The 20,888-nt window shown below is 38.2% G+C and overlaps 1 protein-coding gene across 1 annotated transcript in view; it reads left to right on the top strand.

Annotated features, from left to right (window-relative positions):
• The window catches only part of LOC126354583 (syntaxin-like), an 81,719-nt gene that overhangs the window by 49,820 nt on the left and 11,011 nt on the right, over positions 1–20,888 (top strand). Inside the window, exons 3-7 of the mRNA XM_050004334.1 lie at positions 5,905–6,004; positions 6,085–6,159; positions 15,666–15,857; positions 16,174–16,247; positions 16,332–16,469. Coding sequence (XP_049860291.1) covers positions 5,905–6,004; positions 6,085–6,159; positions 15,666–15,857; positions 16,174–16,247; positions 16,332–16,469 — 579 coding nt within the window. The remainder of the gene's footprint in view (positions 1–5,904; positions 6,005–6,084; positions 6,160–15,665; positions 15,858–16,173; positions 16,248–16,331; positions 16,470–20,888) is intronic.

Genomic DNA, 20,888 nt, shown 5'->3' with positions numbered 1-20,888 from the left:
AGAATTCCATACATCAGTACCAACTGTTTATTGCCATGGTACATTGTCTCTACTGACGAGCAGCTTGTATTTTTAGTGAGAATACATAAATGTATTCAGTGTTTTATTTAGATTATTAGGGTGCACCTCCCACTTCAAACTGTCCTTAATATGTAGGCCTAATAATTCTGTATTACTCACATTTTAACATCTTTTTCTCCTCTATGATTAAAACAGGATTTGCAGGGTGGAGGATTTATGGTGAGCCCATTGGTTCGGAGCCACTGTGCTAAACTTTGGATTGTCGATGTTACTGTTTCCTGCAGATTTTCATCAATGTGTGATGTAATTGCAATATTAGTGTCATCTACAATAGAGTACTATGGTTGCATCACTTATTTCTTTGGCCGTGTCACTTACACACAGCAAAATAGAACAGATCCCAGAACAGAACCATGTGGGATTACATACTTTATTTTTCTGCATATTACTGTAAAAACTAGAAACTGTGTGTGTAATCTTTATATTTAATTTCTGGATACTCTCTTGATGCTCATAAAGGTATGACTGGATCTATCTTTTAGAGTGGCATTTAATTTCACAATTACTTTAATTATGCAAAAGGATCTCATGCTTCTGGTGTATTTCTTGACATAATGAAGCCTGTTACCAACTGTGTTGTTTATGATCCAATACTGTTAGCATTTCATTTAAAAATGCAAAAAATGCTGACTTGGTTTATTTGCCAACTCTGAACCCATTGGTCAGCTATTTATTAGCATTTCTTTATTTAAGATGACTGTTAATCTTCTAAGGAATATTTTTTTCCATAATAGTGCTGAAACCTGAAGTAACTGATACTGGAATACAATAAACAATTTCTCATTTGTTGCCCTTCTTACACAGTACTGCTTCTTTTGCAGTTTTTAGTCTACTTGTAAATACTTCAATCCCAAATGATGAGGAGTTTACAATATTTACTGGTGGTTCTTCAATAAATATTGTACTACCTTGATTATTGCATCTGGTATCCCATCAGCACCCCATGAATATTTATTAGTTCTTTATAATTGTAGATAGTGCCTCAGGTGTTGCTGGATACATAAATAATAATTTTGCATGAATTTTTTTGTTCATATTGTTTTCTCTTACTGTCTATTTGCTTGCCATGATGTTTGTATTTATCAACTGCTGGCTATGTTTCAGATATTAGAGTTGAGAACACTAGCCACTTGTCTGGGATGAGATAGTTTACTGTTGTTCTTAATAGGTTCTATATTACTGTGATTACCTAACTTTTACTTAAGATGGCTGTTATTCTTCTAAGAAACATCACTCATTTTTTATAAATTGTCAGAAAGTTTTAGTTTTATTCCTGGGATTAAATTTTATTTGTTTTCTTGGGGAAACCCATGAAAAAAAGAACAGAAAAAAGGAAGCTCAAATGTGTCCATTGAGTTCCACTCTCTTATTTTGAGGGTTAAATGTCAGCTTATGCACAAAATGCTATTTTTTGTGGCATTTCTTGCTTTTTACAAACATATGCAACTGTGGCATCTATGAACAGCATCACAAATTGATGACAGCAGAAGAAAATTTGTGGTCTGACATGAAAGACTGTGTTTTTAGCTAAAAAAGAAACAGTCATAATTTTTGTTAGGTTGATGTACTTTATTCAATTTCTTCCATGTAGACATATTCAACACCTGACGTATGGTACAAGATGATCTGCAAAATAATCAACAATGACTGCAAACAATCCTGTTGGAGTAACATCTGCAGCCAGAGACTGAAAATACTGCAAGAGTTGCAAGCTTCTTTTATTTAGAACATGACTGGTTTTACCTCTTATACACCCATCCTCAGGTGTCATACTGAAAACAGCAAGAGACAGGAGATAATTTTTCTACAAGCAGCAATACACATAAAAAACAAAACAAAAATTCCACCATGTCTTGTACTCGTACACCATGGTGCTCGGGGTCACAGCACCAGGCATTAGTGTCCTGGTATTCTTTGCATATTTCTTTAGCCAGGCAGTCGTCCGTAGTACTGTCTGGCATCACTTTGTGTTGACTTAGGTTTTACAGCACCCGATTGGTGGCTTTTAAATTTTTTTATGGAATTTTATGTTTTTTTTTTTTATGTGTACGGCTGCTTGTACAAACGGCGTTCAAAACGTTTTGCAGTCGTCTCTAATTTTTTTATTTTTTGCGGGAGGAGAATGAAATTTTTTTTTAACATACTTGGAACACTAAGCTATACATTGAGCCTACTCAGTGTAGCCTCCAGCAACTGTGTCACATCTGGCCCAACATTCTTTCCATGATGTAAATGGACTTTGGTAAAATTCTGGGCATTGACTTTTACACCATCACTTGACACAGGAAATAAGGTCTTTCTCACTATAAAATGGGCCTTCAGATGACAAAAGAGGTACAAATCAGGTGGAGCCAAGTCTGGACTGTAGGGAGGATGAGGAACAATTTTCCAACCCATTTTCCTGATTTTCTCTTGTGTCATAAGGGTTGTATGGGTTTTGGCATTGTCATGGTGTAGTCTGATGAGCTGACCCTGAAGTTGTGGTCCGTGCATCTTGATGGCATGTTACAGCTTGTTCAGTGACAAACAGTAACGGTCCCAGTTAATTGTGGAGCCACATCTCCTTATTCACATGACTCACTGCCATCGATGATCTATCGCATCGTGGATTGTCAAGTAGAGAGAAATCACCTTCTTTAAACCTCTGCAACGACCGCTGGATACTGCTGTGATCCACTGTGTCTTCCCCATAAACATGGAGCAACTCCCTGTGAATCGGTGTGGCAGAGTCAGGCTGGTCTTGAAGAGGAACTCCATCATCAACCATTGTCGCAACTTGACATCTACTTCACGGCCCTTTATGGCACACCTGTTAATAAAAGAAAATACTTTTATATACCAAGTATGTTCACAAAAAATTTCATTCTCCTCCTGCAAAAAATAAAAAAAAAATGGATACGACTGTGCAAAACGTTTTGAACGCCCTTTGTAAAAAGATTATATCCTGTCTCCTACTATTTTCAGAATGACACCTGAAGATGGGCGTGTAAGGGCCCGAGAAACTGGTTGTGTTCTAAATATAAGAACCTTGCAACTGTAGCAGTATTTTCAACCTCTGGCAACTGTGACTTCAATGAGCTCTTTTATTGGTCATAAAATATTTTCAAGCCACAAATTTTTGAGGACAAGTGAAAGTTGCAGAGTGCCTAAATAATGAACAAGATGAATGTTCCAAGATTTGTCCTTCAAATCTTTCATGTATTCCCACAGCCAAAGCACTTTTGTCAGCAGGTGCATCTTGTCAATGAGTGATGATTTTTTCCCATTCTGCAGACTATGCTTGTTTTCATATTTTTTTCATTCAGTTGCTGTGAAGGCTTTTGCATTAGTCTCCAACTATTGTTGCTCTCTTTACAATGCCTTTTGCCTCCCAGAAAAAACAAATCATAATCTTTCCAGCAGGTTAAACTGCCATTGCCTTCTTTGGTGCGAGGCTACTGCCTTCCAATCAATGTTTCATGTCTGTCATGACATGATGGATCCCTGCCATCTGCTATAACAATTGTATTCGTTGTAAAAAGGGCCAACACTTCTGTGAAATTTGTATTCACTTTTGATTTTGGTCAACCTTCAATACATGTGGTATCCAGTTTGCATGAACCTTTTTCATAGTGTTAATACCAAAACTTTCTGAAAGGTCTTTTATGCAAACAGCAAACTGTATTGGTCTCAACACACTTTCTTACATTGTGTCAAGTGTTAGTTACACTAACTGTATTTCTCCATTCAGAGCAATACAATGAATATTTTTTGATCATATGTCTTCTAACTGTATATTTGATTTGATGACCTATAAGCATGCATTTTGTTTACATACGGGCATTGACAAGCTACTACTAGAAAAAGTACAGTCATTTTGCATTACTACATTTATAATTTGACAGGCACCCAATCAGGTTCAGTGGCCTTCCTTCTATTACTTTAGTTTCTTTCAACATTCACCTGTTTATACTGATAAACATAAAAAATATGACAAACAAAGGAATGACTGATAATGGAATCTACTTTTGGAGGTAACATGTAATGTTGCAGCTGCTGTGTTCCATTTCAGTGCCTGTATGACAGATCAGTTAATACTGGTAAGTTAATTGTCTTGATGTGGGGAACAAATATGGATCCACTGTACACCAAATTGCACTGCAGACATTGTGGTAAATCAATGGATGACATCCTTTTGACTGGAGTGCTTTGTGAGCTATACAAAGACTGACTGACTGGCTGACTGCTAATTGACAGTACTGGCTTGAGACTTGAGGATTCTGCTCGTACATCCTCATCATGCAAACTGGTCATGTTGATCAAATAATCACATTAGTGCAGAAACTGCTGTGAACATAATTATGTCAAGGCTTACAAGATGACTGTATGAACTTCCTTTCACTGATTTGATTCACATTGACAGGATCTGTAGGGCTCCACTGGGACTTCCGCATATGTAAACAGTATGACACAAGTCTCAACCATTTTGAGGAAATTGATTTTGGAAATTTTTATTATCATTAATGCAACAATTCGAAAGACTCTGATCTAAGGATTCTGCAGCTGAATGAGTAAGTGCTTAGCTCCATAAGCATGAACCCTCTGGATCGAATCTCACTTCCAGTACTTTTTTGTTTCATTCCCATGTAATTCTACTGAGTGATGTGGCACAGTGGTTAGTTCATTGGACTAACTTTCAAGAGGACAGTGGTTCAGAACTCATGACCGGCCATCCTGATTTAGGTTTCCTTACCTAAATAGCTTGAGGCAAATGCTGTGATGGTTCCTTTGAAAGGGCACAGCTGACTTCCTTCCCCATCCTTCCCTAATCATGAAACAGATGACCTTGGTGTTTGGTTCCCTCTCCCAAATCAACCACCCAATCAACCAAGTAATTCCAACAACAGATATGCATGGTATGCCACAAAATTTTGCAATAATGACCAAGAACAATTTATTATGAAACTAAGCACTTACTCTCTCAGCTGCGGCGTCTTTGAATACTGGCAACCATACAAAGCATACAAGCAAACATAAAAATTTAAAACTTGACCTTCCTGAAAATGGTTGAGAATTGTGTCTTCTTGTTTACACAAGTGGAAGTCTTAATTTGGAAGTCCTCATTCTGCCCTAGACACCTTGTCCATATGAATCAAATCATTGAAAAAAAGTTGACACACTCCTCTTGTTACCAAAGGTCTGGCAAATGGCAGCAGCACAGCATCCCCACCAATAAAGTTAACTAACAAGGAAGGTACACTATGTTGAACAGCTAAAAACTAAAAAATTATTTTAAAATATAGAGATGTGTGTGTTCTACTGTCGATGAAGGTTATTTATCTGAAAATTGATGTCTGAAGGTTAATGAACTGACATACTAAATAAGCACAAGTCACTGACAAAATAACATAAGGTCATAAATATGGTGATATTTGACTAAAACTAAAAATCTCATTTGCATAAGATTTCCTCTTCACTTTTATAGCCTGCATTGCTTCCATGTGAACTTTGAAATACCACAAACTGGCTCATTTAGTTATTCTTACTAAATATCATTATTTTCTGTTCTCTGCTTTATTTGTGCACTAGTTCCTGATATATATTATAACAAAAGAAAATTATATGACATTGAAAAGTTACTCATCTGGTGTAAAACAGGTCACATTATGCTACAATGAATACATAGTTATTACAATAACAAGTAAAATGAGCTGTTCATAGCAGTTACAAACACTCTTAAGAATAAATGTTATATTTATTAAGTGAAATTACAAAGAAAGAACTTAAGGTAAACTCAACAAAATTATGGTTTTTCCTCCTTGTAAAACATTTCCTCTTTTGCAGGTGTCTCAGATTCAGAAGCTAATAGAAAACATCAAAACAAAGATTGATGAGCTTAAAAATATACAGAAGGAGCTTTTAGGTATACCAAAGGATCAAGCAAGTAAGCCAATTGCAATGTCTATTTCTGCTTAACTGGTAGTAGAAATGTACTACAACATTTGTTTTGTCCTCTCTTGGCAGAACTAAGGCAGGATATGGATGCTTGTACTGCTTCAATTCAGAGAATGATAACCCTGACAAATGCTAGACTGAAAGGTATGTGTGTTATGTAGAAAAAGTTTTATTTTTACACAATATAACCAGAAAAATTAAAAGTAATATCCTTCACATTCAAGTTTTAATTATTTTATTCACTTTATTACTAAATCTGCATCATTTATCAATCATAACTGGATAGACTGCATCAAAATTACATATACACATACAAATGAGTTATTTAAAATTTTTCATATAACATATAAAGAAACTCTTTACAATGAGACATATATAACAAATGAAAACAATATTATTTTGGTCAATCACTTTGGTCACTGCTTCCCCAATAGCCTTCTGAAAAAAATTACGATAGAGTAAAATGGATGCTGTTTCAAGTCCTGTGCAATTTTCCTTTCGAATAATCCTGGTGTCAGATCTTGTGTTCTAGACAGAAGGCAGCTTGGTATTTCAATGTTATCCTCATTGCAGTTGTGATAAGTATGTGTTTCTTGCCTCAAACTAAAAGCTCCCTGGTTTTCTTTCATACTGATGAGACATAAAACACATACTAGCCAAAAACTGTCATTATTCCTAACCAGGTGAATATAGCCTTACAGTGCTCCAGTCTTTTGCTCGCAGTGATAATTCTGACAGCTTTTTGTATCATTAACACATCCCTACAGCTGAAGAGTGTCGAAATACCAGGCCATAATTAATGTTGCTATGAAATAGTGCATAACATGCTGTCATGATACTTTTCAGTGAGGTATGTTACACGGGAGGGCTTGGAGTACACACAGACTGTGCGCTCATTCATTGATAGTTTGCTATCAGTCATCTAACCCAGTAGATTGACAGCCTCCATTTATCCTGGCATCCAACAATGCTGAGACTGCACAACAGATGATGTGCGTTTTCTTCACTCTTTTTCATTTTATTTTGAATAAACCACTCATTGATGTTTTCAAAGAACAAATCTGTTGTGCAGCAGTTTGCCCTTGGCAAAAATAGTGGTGGTGCCATACTTTGTACATGGCACAAATTCAGTATTACTATAATTATATCAACAATTAAGACTCACAAGTAGCACCTCAGCATGCAGTCTTGATTATCCATGGTTGAAGACCTACTGATACCACATTAGTTAATATAATTCTTGGAGTTTATTACAGAGTAATTCAGAAAAGAGTTAATTTGTACTATCATTATAAGATTATATGTTTCCATAAATTTTTATAACTTAAGAGGCATATACACTGGTGGTTTAAAACATTAATTGCATTTTAGTACTAAAACAGGGTTTCTATCTTACATATTTATGACCCCGTCCTATTAACAACTTAGTGATTTGAAACAGTGCAGTGTACCATGTTACACACAAAACAATCATAAAATAATACAAACAGCATACTTTTATCACCTTTGATTGAGGCAAATATGATCAGATCTATTCAAAGAAAATATGGTTGTGGTCCTCAGTCATTACATATTACCAATACATCTATTTGTTTACTGTCATTTCGCATGCAGCTCCATTTTCTGCTCTCTTGTCAACATTGATTAATTTGCAAGTTATGTTTAAAACTCTCTCTCTCTCTCTCTCTCTCTCTCTCTCTCTCTCTCTCTCTCTCTCTCTCTCTCTCTGTACAATTATGTATGATAATTCCTTTCTCAAGCTGCAGGAGAAATCTGTACGCACGGGCGCGCGCGCTCGCGCGCACGCACACGCACACACACACACACACACACACACACACACACACACACACACACACACACACACACACACACACACACACACAATATTGGGTGGGGGTGGGGTGGACAGGTTTAGGCCTGGGAGGTTATCAGAGCAAATGAGGTGCTGGAAGGATAGCCCATCTGCGCAGCTCAGAAAAGCTGATGGTGTTTGGGAGGATCCAGATGACACAGGTAGTGAAGCAACCCTTGAAATCTTGGATGTTGTGGCCTGCTGCATGTTGCCACACTGGGTGTCCACCTTGTTTCTGGCAACAGTTTAGCAGTGGCCATTCATTCTGGTTGACCGATTCCAGTCCTGGATGACAAGGGGGCACTTCTTTGTGGATGGTTCTTGGGATGGATGTGAGGATCAGGTCTGTGTGTGGATATGGCATGGGAGTTCTGTTTGTGTAGTAGGTCAGGGGGTGGGGGGCTACTGCCTGTCTGTGAAGCCCTTTGTGAGGCATTCAGCATACTGGGTGAGGGAGTTCTCATCAGTGTAGATGCATCTCCCACAAGTGGCCAGTCAGTATGGGAGGGATTTTTGGTATGGAAGGGGTGGCAGCTGTCAAAGTGCAGGTACTGTCAGTGATTGGTGGATCTGATATGCACAGAGGTGTGGATGGAGCCACTTGAGAGGAGGAGATCAACATCTAGGAAGATGGCATGGAGATCAACATCTAGGAAGATGCCATTATGTGTGGAGGAGGGCACTTCCACACTCCCGCTTAACAATTCCCTGGTCACTTTCCAGGAATTCCTAACTTCCAACTTGGCCTCACCATCCCAACTTGGGCTGCCCTATATAACATAAAAACGAATCTTGACCTGATCATACTCAAAGCAGACAAAAGTTCCACCACTGTTATGATGAACTGGAGTGACTACCTGGCAGATGGCCTTTGCCAGTTGTCTGACACCTCCATCAGCAATCTCTGCCAAATTGATCCTATCCCAGAAGTCCAATATAACCTCCAATTCATGCTGAAATCCTTAGGCCCTTGCTAGAACCTCTTCCCTGAATCCAACTCTACTCACCCCAACAACAGCCTGCACACCCACCTGCTACATGCTCCCTAAACTCCGCAAACCTAACAATCCTGGGTGCCCCATTGTGGCTAGTTACAGTGCCCCCACTGAAAGAATCTAAGCCCTTGTTGACCAATGTCTGCAACCATTTGTCCAAAACCTAGCCTCCCACATAAAGCTATGAGCCACTTCTGCACCAGCTCTCCATCATTGCCAAACCTATACATCCTGGGTTCCTACTCATCACTATAGATGCAACCTCCTTATACACAAACATCCCTCATGCCCATTCCCAAAATTCCAAACCCCTGGTCTGGTTCAGGTGTATTGATGACATATTTATAATCTGGACCCAAGGCCTTATCATCATTCATTCACAATCTCAACAGCTTCCCTTCCATTCACTTCATAATGGTCCTCCTCCACCCATTGTACCACCTTCCTAGAAGCCGATCTCCTCCTATTAGATGGCTCCATCCAGGCCTCAGTCCACATAAAACCCACCAAACACCAAAAGTACCTGCACTTTGACAGTTGCCGCCCCATCCACACCAAAAAGTCCTCCCATACAGCCTGGCTGCCCATGGCAGACGCATCTGTAGTTTGAGAACTCCCTCACATAGTATGCTGAAGACCTCACAAAGGCTTTCATAGAAAGGCAATACTTTCAGACCTAATACACTAACAGATGTGCCATATCCCCACACACTCCTGGTCCTTTGTCAGGGCTTTGATTATGTATCATCATGCCCTGAAATGAGGGACATCCTACCCATGATACTTCCATCGCCTCCCAAAGTGCTGAGGCCAGGCCACTTGTGTAAGCAGCTATGTTGTATATCAGCTCTGCTGTAACCAAAGCACAGGGTTTTAGATTGGTATGACAACGAAGCACCTATCAGTAGCGCAACATGCAGTAGAGCACAACATGCAAGATTTGAATGACTGCTTTTCCATATGGATCCTCCCCATCACCACCAGCTTTTCTGAGCTCCCCTCCGTGTGTACACACACACACCATCCCCTGTACCCTTAGCTAGCCCACAGACAGCTCCGCACTTTTCCATGAGACACTAGACGCTTCCCCCAACCCTCTCCCTGCCTTCTGCCTCTCTCTATCATTCACCCCATCCCATCCAGCACCACCACCTTACCCCGTTACTCTCACCACGGGCCACAAAAGAGCTGGCTTGAGCATTGGCATTCCAGGACCTCAGTCATAATGAAAATTATAGAGCTATGCATCAGTATGTTATTCTTTATCAGAAAGTTTATCCTTTCAAAATGGATGATGCCTTTGATTACTGGTTAGTGTATGTGTGACAATAGCTAATCTTGTAAGTTTTTGTAAAAAATAATGAAAATTTTTGTAGCTGATATTAAAGTGTAGATACAGGGACAAAATGAAGAGTTAACAAATTTTGGAGATTTGACTTCGTATAACTGACTGTACTACTATAACTTCCTTCTACATAATCTCTTGTTAATTTAAACTTGCAATGTGACAGATGAATGAATGTTACATTATCCCACCCTCACACATATAAAAAGTTTTCCTGGTGTTGCAAAAAAAAATTCACTGCTAGTAGTTAGCTGCTCTGTTTGGGGATTTGCCAGTTACCTCCATTGGGCGTGACCCCCATTGGAATTGGGAAAAGCTCTGCCCCCAGCAGAGTTGGAGGGTAGTGAGAAAATATACTTATCATGAAAAAAATAACTGATCCTCCAGGTTGGGCCCTGGGCTGTCAACCTGTCCCATAAAAAAAATCTTGTTATGAAACATCAAGAAAATGCCTCACAGGGAAATAGAAACAAGGAATATAGAAAATGGCTTACGATTTGGAACGTGGCACATTATGATTTTGGTAAACCTGGAGCTCATGATATTCTGTCAGAAGAACTCGACAGATATGCATTGGATCTTGTCGCACTGCATGAAATTAGATAGCCAGGAACAGGAAAAATGGAAACGGACAGGCACATTTTATACTATAGTGGATCGAATGATGGAAAGTACCAGCCGGGAGTAGGTTTTATGGTCAACAAAAGTTCGATTTTCAACCAACTGATGATAGAATATCTGTCATGAGACTAAAAGGAAGATTCATAAATATAACAATAGTTACACTACATGCTCTGACCGAGGAAGCGTAGGCCGAAAAGACAGACACTTTTATGAAATTCTCAAAGAGGTAATTAGGAATACCTGGGATTGAAAGCCCCTACACATAATGGAGTTAGGCAACTAAGCTATGCAAGTGCAGCCAACCTAAATGTTATGAACTCACACTTTCCTAACGACAGGAGTTTGGCATTAAGTTGCAAAACAAATTTGACGTTTAAATAATAGAAGACAACCATGACATTGAAGATCACTGGAAAATCATAAAAACAAATATGGAAAAAGCAGCACTAGAGGTATGCAAATAAAGAAAAAGAAGGAAGAAAAATTTGTGGTTTTCAAAAGTGAAACAAAGAACAGCAGCAAAGGAAAAACACCTACAAGAGGATTCCAATGAAAGTAAAGAAGCACATTAAAATGTTAAAAGAGAAACTAAAAATCTTCTCAGAAGGAAAAAGAGAGAACATGTGTATAGTCTAATCAAAAAAGCAGAGGAGGATGAAAGTGCAGGGAATGCAAGAGATTTTTACAGATAGGTCAGATTTTTCAGAAAAAGATATGTACAGTGGATGTGTGGCAATAAAGATAAAGGTAGTAATACAGTTCTGGAAAGATCCAAAGGTATGGAACTTAGGATGGAATATTTTGAGGAGCTTCTAAATGTTTTAGATAGAAGTGCAGAAACGGATCGACAACATGAGTATCAGAGCGTAGAAACCTTCATGGATCTGCCAACAATGAAAGAGACAACAGACTCAACCACAATACTAATAGACAACAAAGCTCCAGAGAGAGATGATGTAACATCTGAACTGTTTAATAAGGGAGGAATAAAAATTTAAAAACAAATAAGACAAACTTGCTATGAACATCTGAAATGAAGAAAGAATGTCAGAGGAGTGAACAGGGCTGATAATAATACAATTCACAAAAAGGGTGAAAAAAAAACAATGCAGGAACTACTGAGGCATCTCAGTAATTGGCCCACCTGTAAAATATTCTCCAAAGATGCTCCAGGCAAAATTAGAACCGTATTTCAAAAAGATAACAAATCACAAACAAGCGGGATTTATTAAGAATCGATCAACTACTGATGGGATATTTATACTGAAAGAAGACATATCAAAATATTGGGAGTATAACAAAACAAAGACAATACAATTTGTTGATTTGAAGTTGTGGGAGAAAATGTAGAGATTTAGAATACCAAAGATGATCATATATCTTGTGCAAGTGACACTTAAGGGGTTGAAAGGGAAAGTGAAAATGGATGGAGAATATTCCAAGGCATATGACATAAAAACAAGAGTCAGGCAAGGAGAAGGGATATCACCCCTCTTGTCCAACACTGTAATACAGAAAGCGCTGGACACAGCAAGTGAAGCAAAGTGAAGCAGAAGAAGGAATTAAAAGAGGAATAAAAATAAATGTACTGGCCTTTGCAGATGGTGTAGCACTAATCACTGAAAATCCAGGTGATCTTAAAATACTGGCAAAATGACTCTTTCACAAGGCACAGGAATCTGGATTAGAAGTAACTGATGAGAAAATTAAATTCATGAGGGTAGAAATAAATTATAGAAAAAAAAAGACATGAAACTCTGCATATCAATAACCATATGTTTGAAGAAGTAGATGAGTTTAAATATCTGGGGACAGTAATAAACAATAAAAATGATGAGAAGCAAGAAATAGAGGTGAGGATCAAAGCTGCATCCAGAGCATCATACCCCCACAACAAACTACTGTCATCTAAAATTTTTTCAAGAGGAACCAAAACAAGCGACAAGACGCAGTCAATACCTTCGCTGCGCAGTGCTGATGGTACTGTTACCGGCAACTGTGCCGCTAAAGTGGAGTTATTGAATGCAGTTTTCCGAAATTCCTTCACCAGGGAAGACGAATGGAATATTTCAGAATTTGAAACACAAACAGCTGCTACCATGAGTTTCTTAGAAGTAGATACCTTAGGGGTTGTGAAGCAACTCAAATCGCTTGATACGGGCAAGTCTTCAGGTCCAGATTGTATACCGATTAGGTTCCTTTCAGATTACGCTGATACTATAGCTCCCTACTTAGCACTCATATACAACCGCTCGCTCACCGATAGATCTGTACCTACAGATTGGAAAATTGCACAGGTCGCACCAGTGTTTAAGAAGGGTAGTAGGAGTAATCCATTGAACTACAGACCTGTATCATTGACATCGGTTTGCAGTAGAGTATTCAAACATTATGAATCACTTCGAAGGGAACGATCTATTGATAGGTAATCAGCATGGTTTCAGAAAACATTGTTCTTGTGCAATGCAGCTAGCTCTTTATTTGCACGAAGTAATGGCCGCTATCGACAGGGGATCTCAAGTTGATTCCGTATTTCTAGATTTCCGGAAAGCTTTTGACACTGTTCCTCACAAGCAACTTGTAATCGGCGTCTCAGTTGTGCGACTGGATTCGTGATTTCCTGTCATGAAGGTCGCAGTTCGTAGTAATAGATGGCAAGTCATCGAGTAAAACTGAAGTGGAATCAGGTTTTCCCCAGGGAAGCGTTCTGGGACCTCTGCTGTTCCTGATCTATATAAATGACCTGGGTGACAATCTGAGCAGTTCTCTTAGGTTGTTCGCAGATGATGCTGTAATTTACCGTCTAGTAATGTCATCCGAAGACCAGTATCAGTTGCAAAACCATTTAGAAAAGATTGCTGTATGGTGTGGCAGGTGGCAGTTGATGCTAAATAATGAAAAGTGTGAGGTGATCCACATGAGTTCCAAAAGAAATCCTTTGGAATTCGATTACTCGATAAATAGTACAATTCTCAAGGCTGTCAATTCACCTAAGTACTTGGGTGTTAAAATTACGAACAACTTCAGTTGGAAAGACCACATAGATAATATTATGGGGAAGGTGAGCCAAAGGTTGTGTTTCATTGGCAGGACACTTAGAAGATGCAACAAGTCCACTAAATAGACAGCTTACACTACACTCGTTCGTCCTCTGTTGGAATATTGCTGCGCGGTTTGGGATCCTTACCAGATGGGATTGACGGAGGACATCGAAAGGGTGCAAAAATGGGCAGCTCGTTTTGTATTATCACATAATAGGGGAGAGAGTGTGGCAGATATGATATGCGAATTGGGATGGAAATCATTAAAGTAATGATGTTTTTCGTCGTGGCGAGATCTATTTACGAAATTTCAGTCACCAGCTTTCTCTTCCGAATGTGAAAATATTTTGTTGAGCCCATCATCAAAATAAATTAAGAGAAATCAGAGCTCAAACAGAAAGTTTTAGGTGTTCGTTTTTCCCGTGTGCTGTTAGGGAGTGGAATGGTAGAGAGAGAGTATGATTGTGGTTCGATGAACCCTCTGCCAAGCACTTAAATGCTAATTGGAGAGTAGTCATGAAGATGTAGATGTAAAACCATAATAAGATAAGTATTACTATATGGGGCAGAAATATGGAGAATAAATAAGTACATGGAGAGAAATATAAAAGTTTTCAAAAGTAAAATCCTGCCAAAGATATTTGGACCAATCAATGGAGACGAGAATGGCGAAGAAGAAAGAACAAGGAGCTCACAGAGCTATACAATGAATCAGATGTAGTTGCAGACGCCAAAACAAGAAGGCTAAGATGAGCGAGCCATGTCTGTAGGAGAGAGCATGTCTGTAGGAGAGATCTTTACTGAGCGAAGTCTCAGAGAATAAACCAGAAGGATGAAGATCTCTAGGCAGGCTGAAAATGAGATGGAGAGACCAGTTTGCTAAGGATCTCCAGGTAGTGGGAGCAAGGAAAGAAGATGTGGAAGACAGAATACTGTGGAAGAGGCTACTTGACAAGGCCAAAAACCTACTGTGGTTTGCGGAGCCAGGAGAGTAAGAGTATTTAATTGCAAAGTGTAGGAAAAGTAGTGGCATCAAGTTCCTGATGTTTTACACAAGTTTGACTGAAAGCATGAGGTGAGGGCATGTGACACTGTTAATGGTAAGCCGTCTGTTGGATGGTGACATTAAGCTTGGCGGCCCCTTTGGTGCTAGTTGTGAGCAGTAAAAATGTGCTGGCACTGCATTTCATCCTCTCCCTTCTCTCATCATAATCATGATAATAATCACACACACACACACACATGTGACTCAGTGAAAATAAATTGAATTAGAAATCAACAACTGACAGCATTGTAGCATTTCATTCCATGCATACAGCAGTAGCTTATAATATCAAAATCATGTTGTGACATTTCAGTACTTATGACTAATTCTGAGTACTCTATTACTTTTATGTTCAGGCAAAGAAAATAAAATTATGGTCAGAGAAGGAATGAAGTTACATGATTGAAATTTCAACTTCATTTTTTATATCCAGACTGTGCCAATATTGTGCGTGCTACAGTTTTAGTTTTAAATGGAAGTACCACTGTTTACTGCAATTTTATAGTAAATATAAACTTTTTTTCACTTTATTGCTTAGTTTCACTGTCAAGATTTTCTGATAATAGTCCATACTGGAACAGAACAAAACTTCAAATTTTTAATATGCTTAGCACCTGACAGAGTTTGTCTTTTGTAACAGTGGAAGGATCTTACTGTCAATGGTGAGGTTATCACCATTTTGTAACAATGGTTTGTAAGTATTTACTAATGCAAAGTTGTTCAAAAAATGTTTTCCTCATTTCAGAAATGGAAGAAGATATAAGGAAAGATCAAACTGAAGATTCTAAGCCCAAGTCAGTTGTCTTGAGAAATATAGAAAAGGTTCAATACTCATCTTTAGTGCATATGTTTTCTGCTGTATATGAAAGCTATGCTATCCTGATAGCAAATTATAAGGACAAATCTGCTGCTCTGCTTAAGCAACAACTGAGGATAAGTAAGAACAGTCCCTGTTTTGTCATTCATTACCATCAGACTTCTCAAACATACACAGTTAAAGTACAAAGATGGCAATAGTGTAAAAAGTAAAGCTTTATGAAAATGTATTACTTTACTTCTAATTATGAAGATATAACACAAAATTATACTCTGAAGATACCAATTTGTTGTAGATAAAAGTGGCTCAACCAAAATACGTTACAATACTATGTTTTTACATATACATACAAAACTAATGCAGCTTATAACCACAAATAATGTAAATAAATTACTACTTTATCACCATTAAACACCTTGTATTTTTACCCCTGTAGAGAATGTTATAGTTCCACATGAAGAATTAGAGGAATTGCTCGCAGAAGAAAATACAGCATTATTTTCAAACAATGTAAGCAAAAACATCATGTTTTACTGACATAAACTGAGTGGTTTGGTACTTACTAATGGACAAAACAAAGCATTTTTCCAAAAGATTTTAGCTCTTACTGCTGAAGCAAAGATGGCAATAGATCCTTTGCAGTCAAGGCATAGAGAGCTTCTCAAGATTGAGAAATCTGTCCGTGAGATGAGGGATCAGTTTGTTGAACTTGGAACATTGATTGAGAGGCAGGTATGTACATAAACAGTATTAGCTCAGTACGCAAATTTTATTATAGAAAATACACATAAAATTTTGGCTGTTATCTTTGGGTGGCTCTTCTTTATTATCTGAGATAAGGAAATGTTGGAATAAGAAGAAGCCTCAGAGAATAATAATCAAGATGTATATACAGTTATATTCAAGAGCAATGGTCTTTTTTCTTAGAATTCATTTCATAACAGTGCAAAATCTTTTTACATACAACTTGTATATAAAATATTGTTTATAAACATTTGGTTTGAGTTTTTCTGTTGATCAAAGACATTAGATGAATCACTGGAATTTGCAACACACTTTTTATGTTAAAATTCAACTGTTAAAGATTCAATTTTTGGTGTACCATTATTTATGAGTAGGTTTGTAACAAATTTCTTTATCAGCCACAGAAATGAAATTATTTATTAGATGGTTCATAACACAAACTGAAAGATTTTTTGAATAAAAAAAATTTGAAATTTTGGATAAAACATATTATGGCTCTTCCTAATGATGTGTAAGAGTATGACCAAATCAGAATAATGAAGAAGAGAATTACATAAATTATCTGTTCTTACCTGTTTCAAAGACAACAATGCAAAACTTGAAATGAATGAAATATACAAGTTGTAAAGTTTGGTTGTTGGCATCAGTCTGTAAGACAGAAAAAATCAAGAGTACCTTCCTAACAATTCATACAGGAGATTGGATGTTATGCAAAACTTTGTAACACATATTACACTATTTGTGCCACTTCTCAAAATGGACAGCTGAGGGTCTCTATCTACATTTTTTGCTGCCAACATGTGAATACTGGACACATCCTTCCATAATGGTAGCCACAGATGTTCATAAACCATAAATACTGCATGGAGGTGAGTCCTCTTGTGAGAGAAGGAATTAATATGTTAAAGGGTAGTGCTTGATAAGGATGTAAATTAGAAGGGCTCAGTTTTCCGACTTGTCACGTGCAGCTTGTCCCATGCTTCCAGTCACTTCTCATCCCAATTATACATGGGCCTGTGCCTTTCAGATCACTGTATATAAAAGCACTATCCATTGTGCACCTGCAGTTATTGTGCAGGCCTCCTTAGCTACCTAGTTTGTTCCCCATAATTCTTTTACTGCCTGGTACCCAACATGATATCACCTCCTACATGACAAACAAATTAAGGTACTTTGGATGAGAGGAGAAATAAAGAATTACTTATTGGATTGTAGTTTTATTGATCACTTGTGCTACCCTTCTTGTGAACAGTTGTGTTATGTGCTTTTCTTCAACTACTTGGCACAGTTTCTTTTGTTCGAGTTATACGCCATATTTTATGATTACCTCAGTAACACAGACACTAATATCTATCAATACTGCAATTCATTGCTGCACACAATTTGATGCAATTCATCAGCAGTGCATGCTTTCTGGTCATGGCATCATTCCAAATTCAGATATTTGTGTTGTGCTGGTTATGGCAGCCTACACATGGGATGTTAATTCCATAGTCTGGCTGCTGCTAGTATCCAAGCAATTGTGTGAGATGACACAGAATGCTGCCAGGTAGCCCATTATTTGGATGGTAGGTACATATGGGAATGGCCTAGGAGGTGCACAATTTGGCGATCCTCCCCTGTGATAAGCAGACATGGTAGACCGAAACCTTTACGATGAGTATTCCAAAACCCTCAAAAATGTGGGTATTGCACAATCTGACTACCCAGCCAAATGGAGACCCACAATGAGGGGGCCTTCTCTTTCAAACATTGTCAGATACTGATCATACTCTATCACATGAGTATGCAGTATTTTCATGTCCTTCACAGTGATCACTCAACATCTGAAGCTGTTCATGGCCCTAATATACTCTGCCATGCCTTGTAACAACACTAAAACTGTCTGGTGGTAGTACTACCTGTCACAGAGAATTGCAACTCTAATAATCATTCACATACCTACCAATGGCACTTATGCGTATGAAGTTAAATTGACATCTGCCTATGTCATTTGGGTACTTAACTTTTTTATCAGGCAGTATATATCACTCTTCTTTGCAGTGTGAGTATTCAACTGGGACTATACTCCAGTGTCTTTCCTTGTAAATGAACATCTGAAAACAGATCTTACCATATCTGCTTTTACTTATGATCTTAACTTTGGTATCACTGGCGATTCTTACACGTGATCAAAATTTCTTATTATTTTGTGACACATCTTTCAGTAAGGTTCTGCTACACTAGTGATTGAAGGCTTTATGCATTGCCCTTTTGATAGCAAATGTGTTACATTCTGCATCTCTCTATCTATAGGCCCATGCTTTGTTTCATACCTCTTCTGTGTTAGTCAATGTTTCTTTGTAAGTCTCCTTACAATGTATACCATGGGGTATCTCATCCAATATGAACTGATCTTCATGTACATACCTAGTATTTGGTCACCTACTCTTCTAAATTTGAGCCACAGTTCCTCCACATTCTCAAGTCTAGAGCTACAGGTTTGTATGATGCCACTTCCTCCTTATACCGTGTTCTGAATATATGAATGTTTCAACTTGTTTCAGTTGCTCTTTGTATTTTGGTAATCATGCTTGCTGCAGCTGTCCCATGGTCAGGGTGGGTATCCTCCAAATGGTTGTGTCAATTTGGCGTTATTAGTGCCGATATATTTCTCTCATGAGTAGGTGTCCAAATTATCTATTCTAGGTAGTTTTCAAACAAAGCATTTAACATTGTTTTGTAGGATGTCTCATCACACTTACCACTCATAAAACTGTATGTATTCTAAACAATTGTTGGATGAATTAAGTCTCATTCAATTATGACAATGCGATTACAGAACATACATACTAGCAAGCTGAGGTTTCCTCTTAGTTTTCAGCTAAATTGGGGAATGGATCTGGTGGCTGGTAGAAGGATCCAATCATAAATTTATACTCACCCTTGATACTGAGTCTTGCCCAAACCATCTTGCATGCAGCTTCAGTGTCTATATTCCTTAAATTGAGTTACTTTTCTATTGCAAGAAATATTCCACCTCCATTTCTCATTTAAAATGAGCACCTCATCCATGCCCTAAATGCCCAAGGGATGTTGACCAGCTATCGTGTCACCCTTTGCCATGTCAATGTGGTATGGATGGGTATGAGTCAGCAAACCAGTCTCCCAGCCATTTTGCCAAATTTTCAGACATTGGAGATGCTTTTTCTCAATCAAGTAGCTCTTCAATTGTCATCATGAGCTTGAGTGCATCCTTACCAGTCTTTCCATCAAAGAAAAATCCTTGGCAGTACTGAGAATCAAACTCAAGTCCTCCCCCTGACAGCTAGCTTTGCTGACCACTCATCTACAGAGGGACTCCATTTTCAATTAGTTTATCCTTTTGTAAGCATTTAGACTTGCCCTAAAAATTTCACTGCTCTCAAATATTTTTAGTCAGGTTTCTGTATCTAGCATTATATAACCTCCACTGCTTCTAGAAATGGTTCAAATTCTGTCACTTTGTTGTGAATGCTTCATTAGTTAACCATTAGTACTTTAATAGTCTCACGTGTTTGGGAGGGGGGGGGGGGGGGAGAGGGGGGCATTTATTTGGACCTTAGATGAGTACTTCAGGGTCTCATATAGCTATCACTGTCTTGACAGGAACAAATATTATGTAACCTAAAAATTCCCTTTATGCACACCACACACAGTTACCTGGGCAGCAGACTTTGATGTGCGCTGCTTCTTAGCCATTTATTGGGAACTCTACAGGGTGTTCCACCAGTCAATATCAGAAATGTTTAATGTTATTGTATTGATACAAGAAGCAACATGAAAGCAAACAGGAACATGAAACAACTCCCCATCTCTAGCAGAAATTGTATTTAACAGAAAATGATACATGCAAGAATGGAATAACACAGAAACAAGTGCTCTTACATATTTCAAAATCTCTCTGTATACTGAAAACCATTCTCAGCACAGAGTTGGATTCGATGCCAAGCGCTCCTGCTTACTCAGTGCAGCATTTTGGGAAGGATCATTCTCTGGGGAACTGGTAACTTTTCTTTCATCTCTTCAGCAGAAGCCATTGAATTGCACAAATCTTTTCTATTGCTGCACAATGTTAAGTGTGGCCTTCTGGGTGGCCATATGAGAGGCCTTCGGCAAGCAATCCATAATGGAAACTGGTTGTTGAACTAGTCTCGAACAGGAGTTCAATAGTGTCCAGGCACATCACCACGTTGCATAACAATATCACCCAGCATGCTAACTTTGTTGAGTTCAAGAAACAGTCAATGAGATTATGTCTGGAGGTACACTGCCATTCACAGACCTATCACAGAAATAAAGCCCAATGGTAAGGTCACTGGTAACATTGACCCATAGCACAACATTAGGAGGATGTTGGTAAATTTCTTCATAATAAGGGTTGTCTTT

Source organism: Schistocerca gregaria, chromosome 1, assembly GCF_023897955.1.
Source record: "Schistocerca gregaria isolate iqSchGreg1 chromosome 1, iqSchGreg1.2, whole genome shotgun sequence".
NCBI classification, from domain to species: Eukaryota; Metazoa; Arthropoda; class Insecta; order Orthoptera; family Acrididae; genus Schistocerca; species Schistocerca gregaria.
Note: the sequence above shows the minus strand (reverse complement) of the source record. Positions and strands in the feature narration are given on the sequence as shown.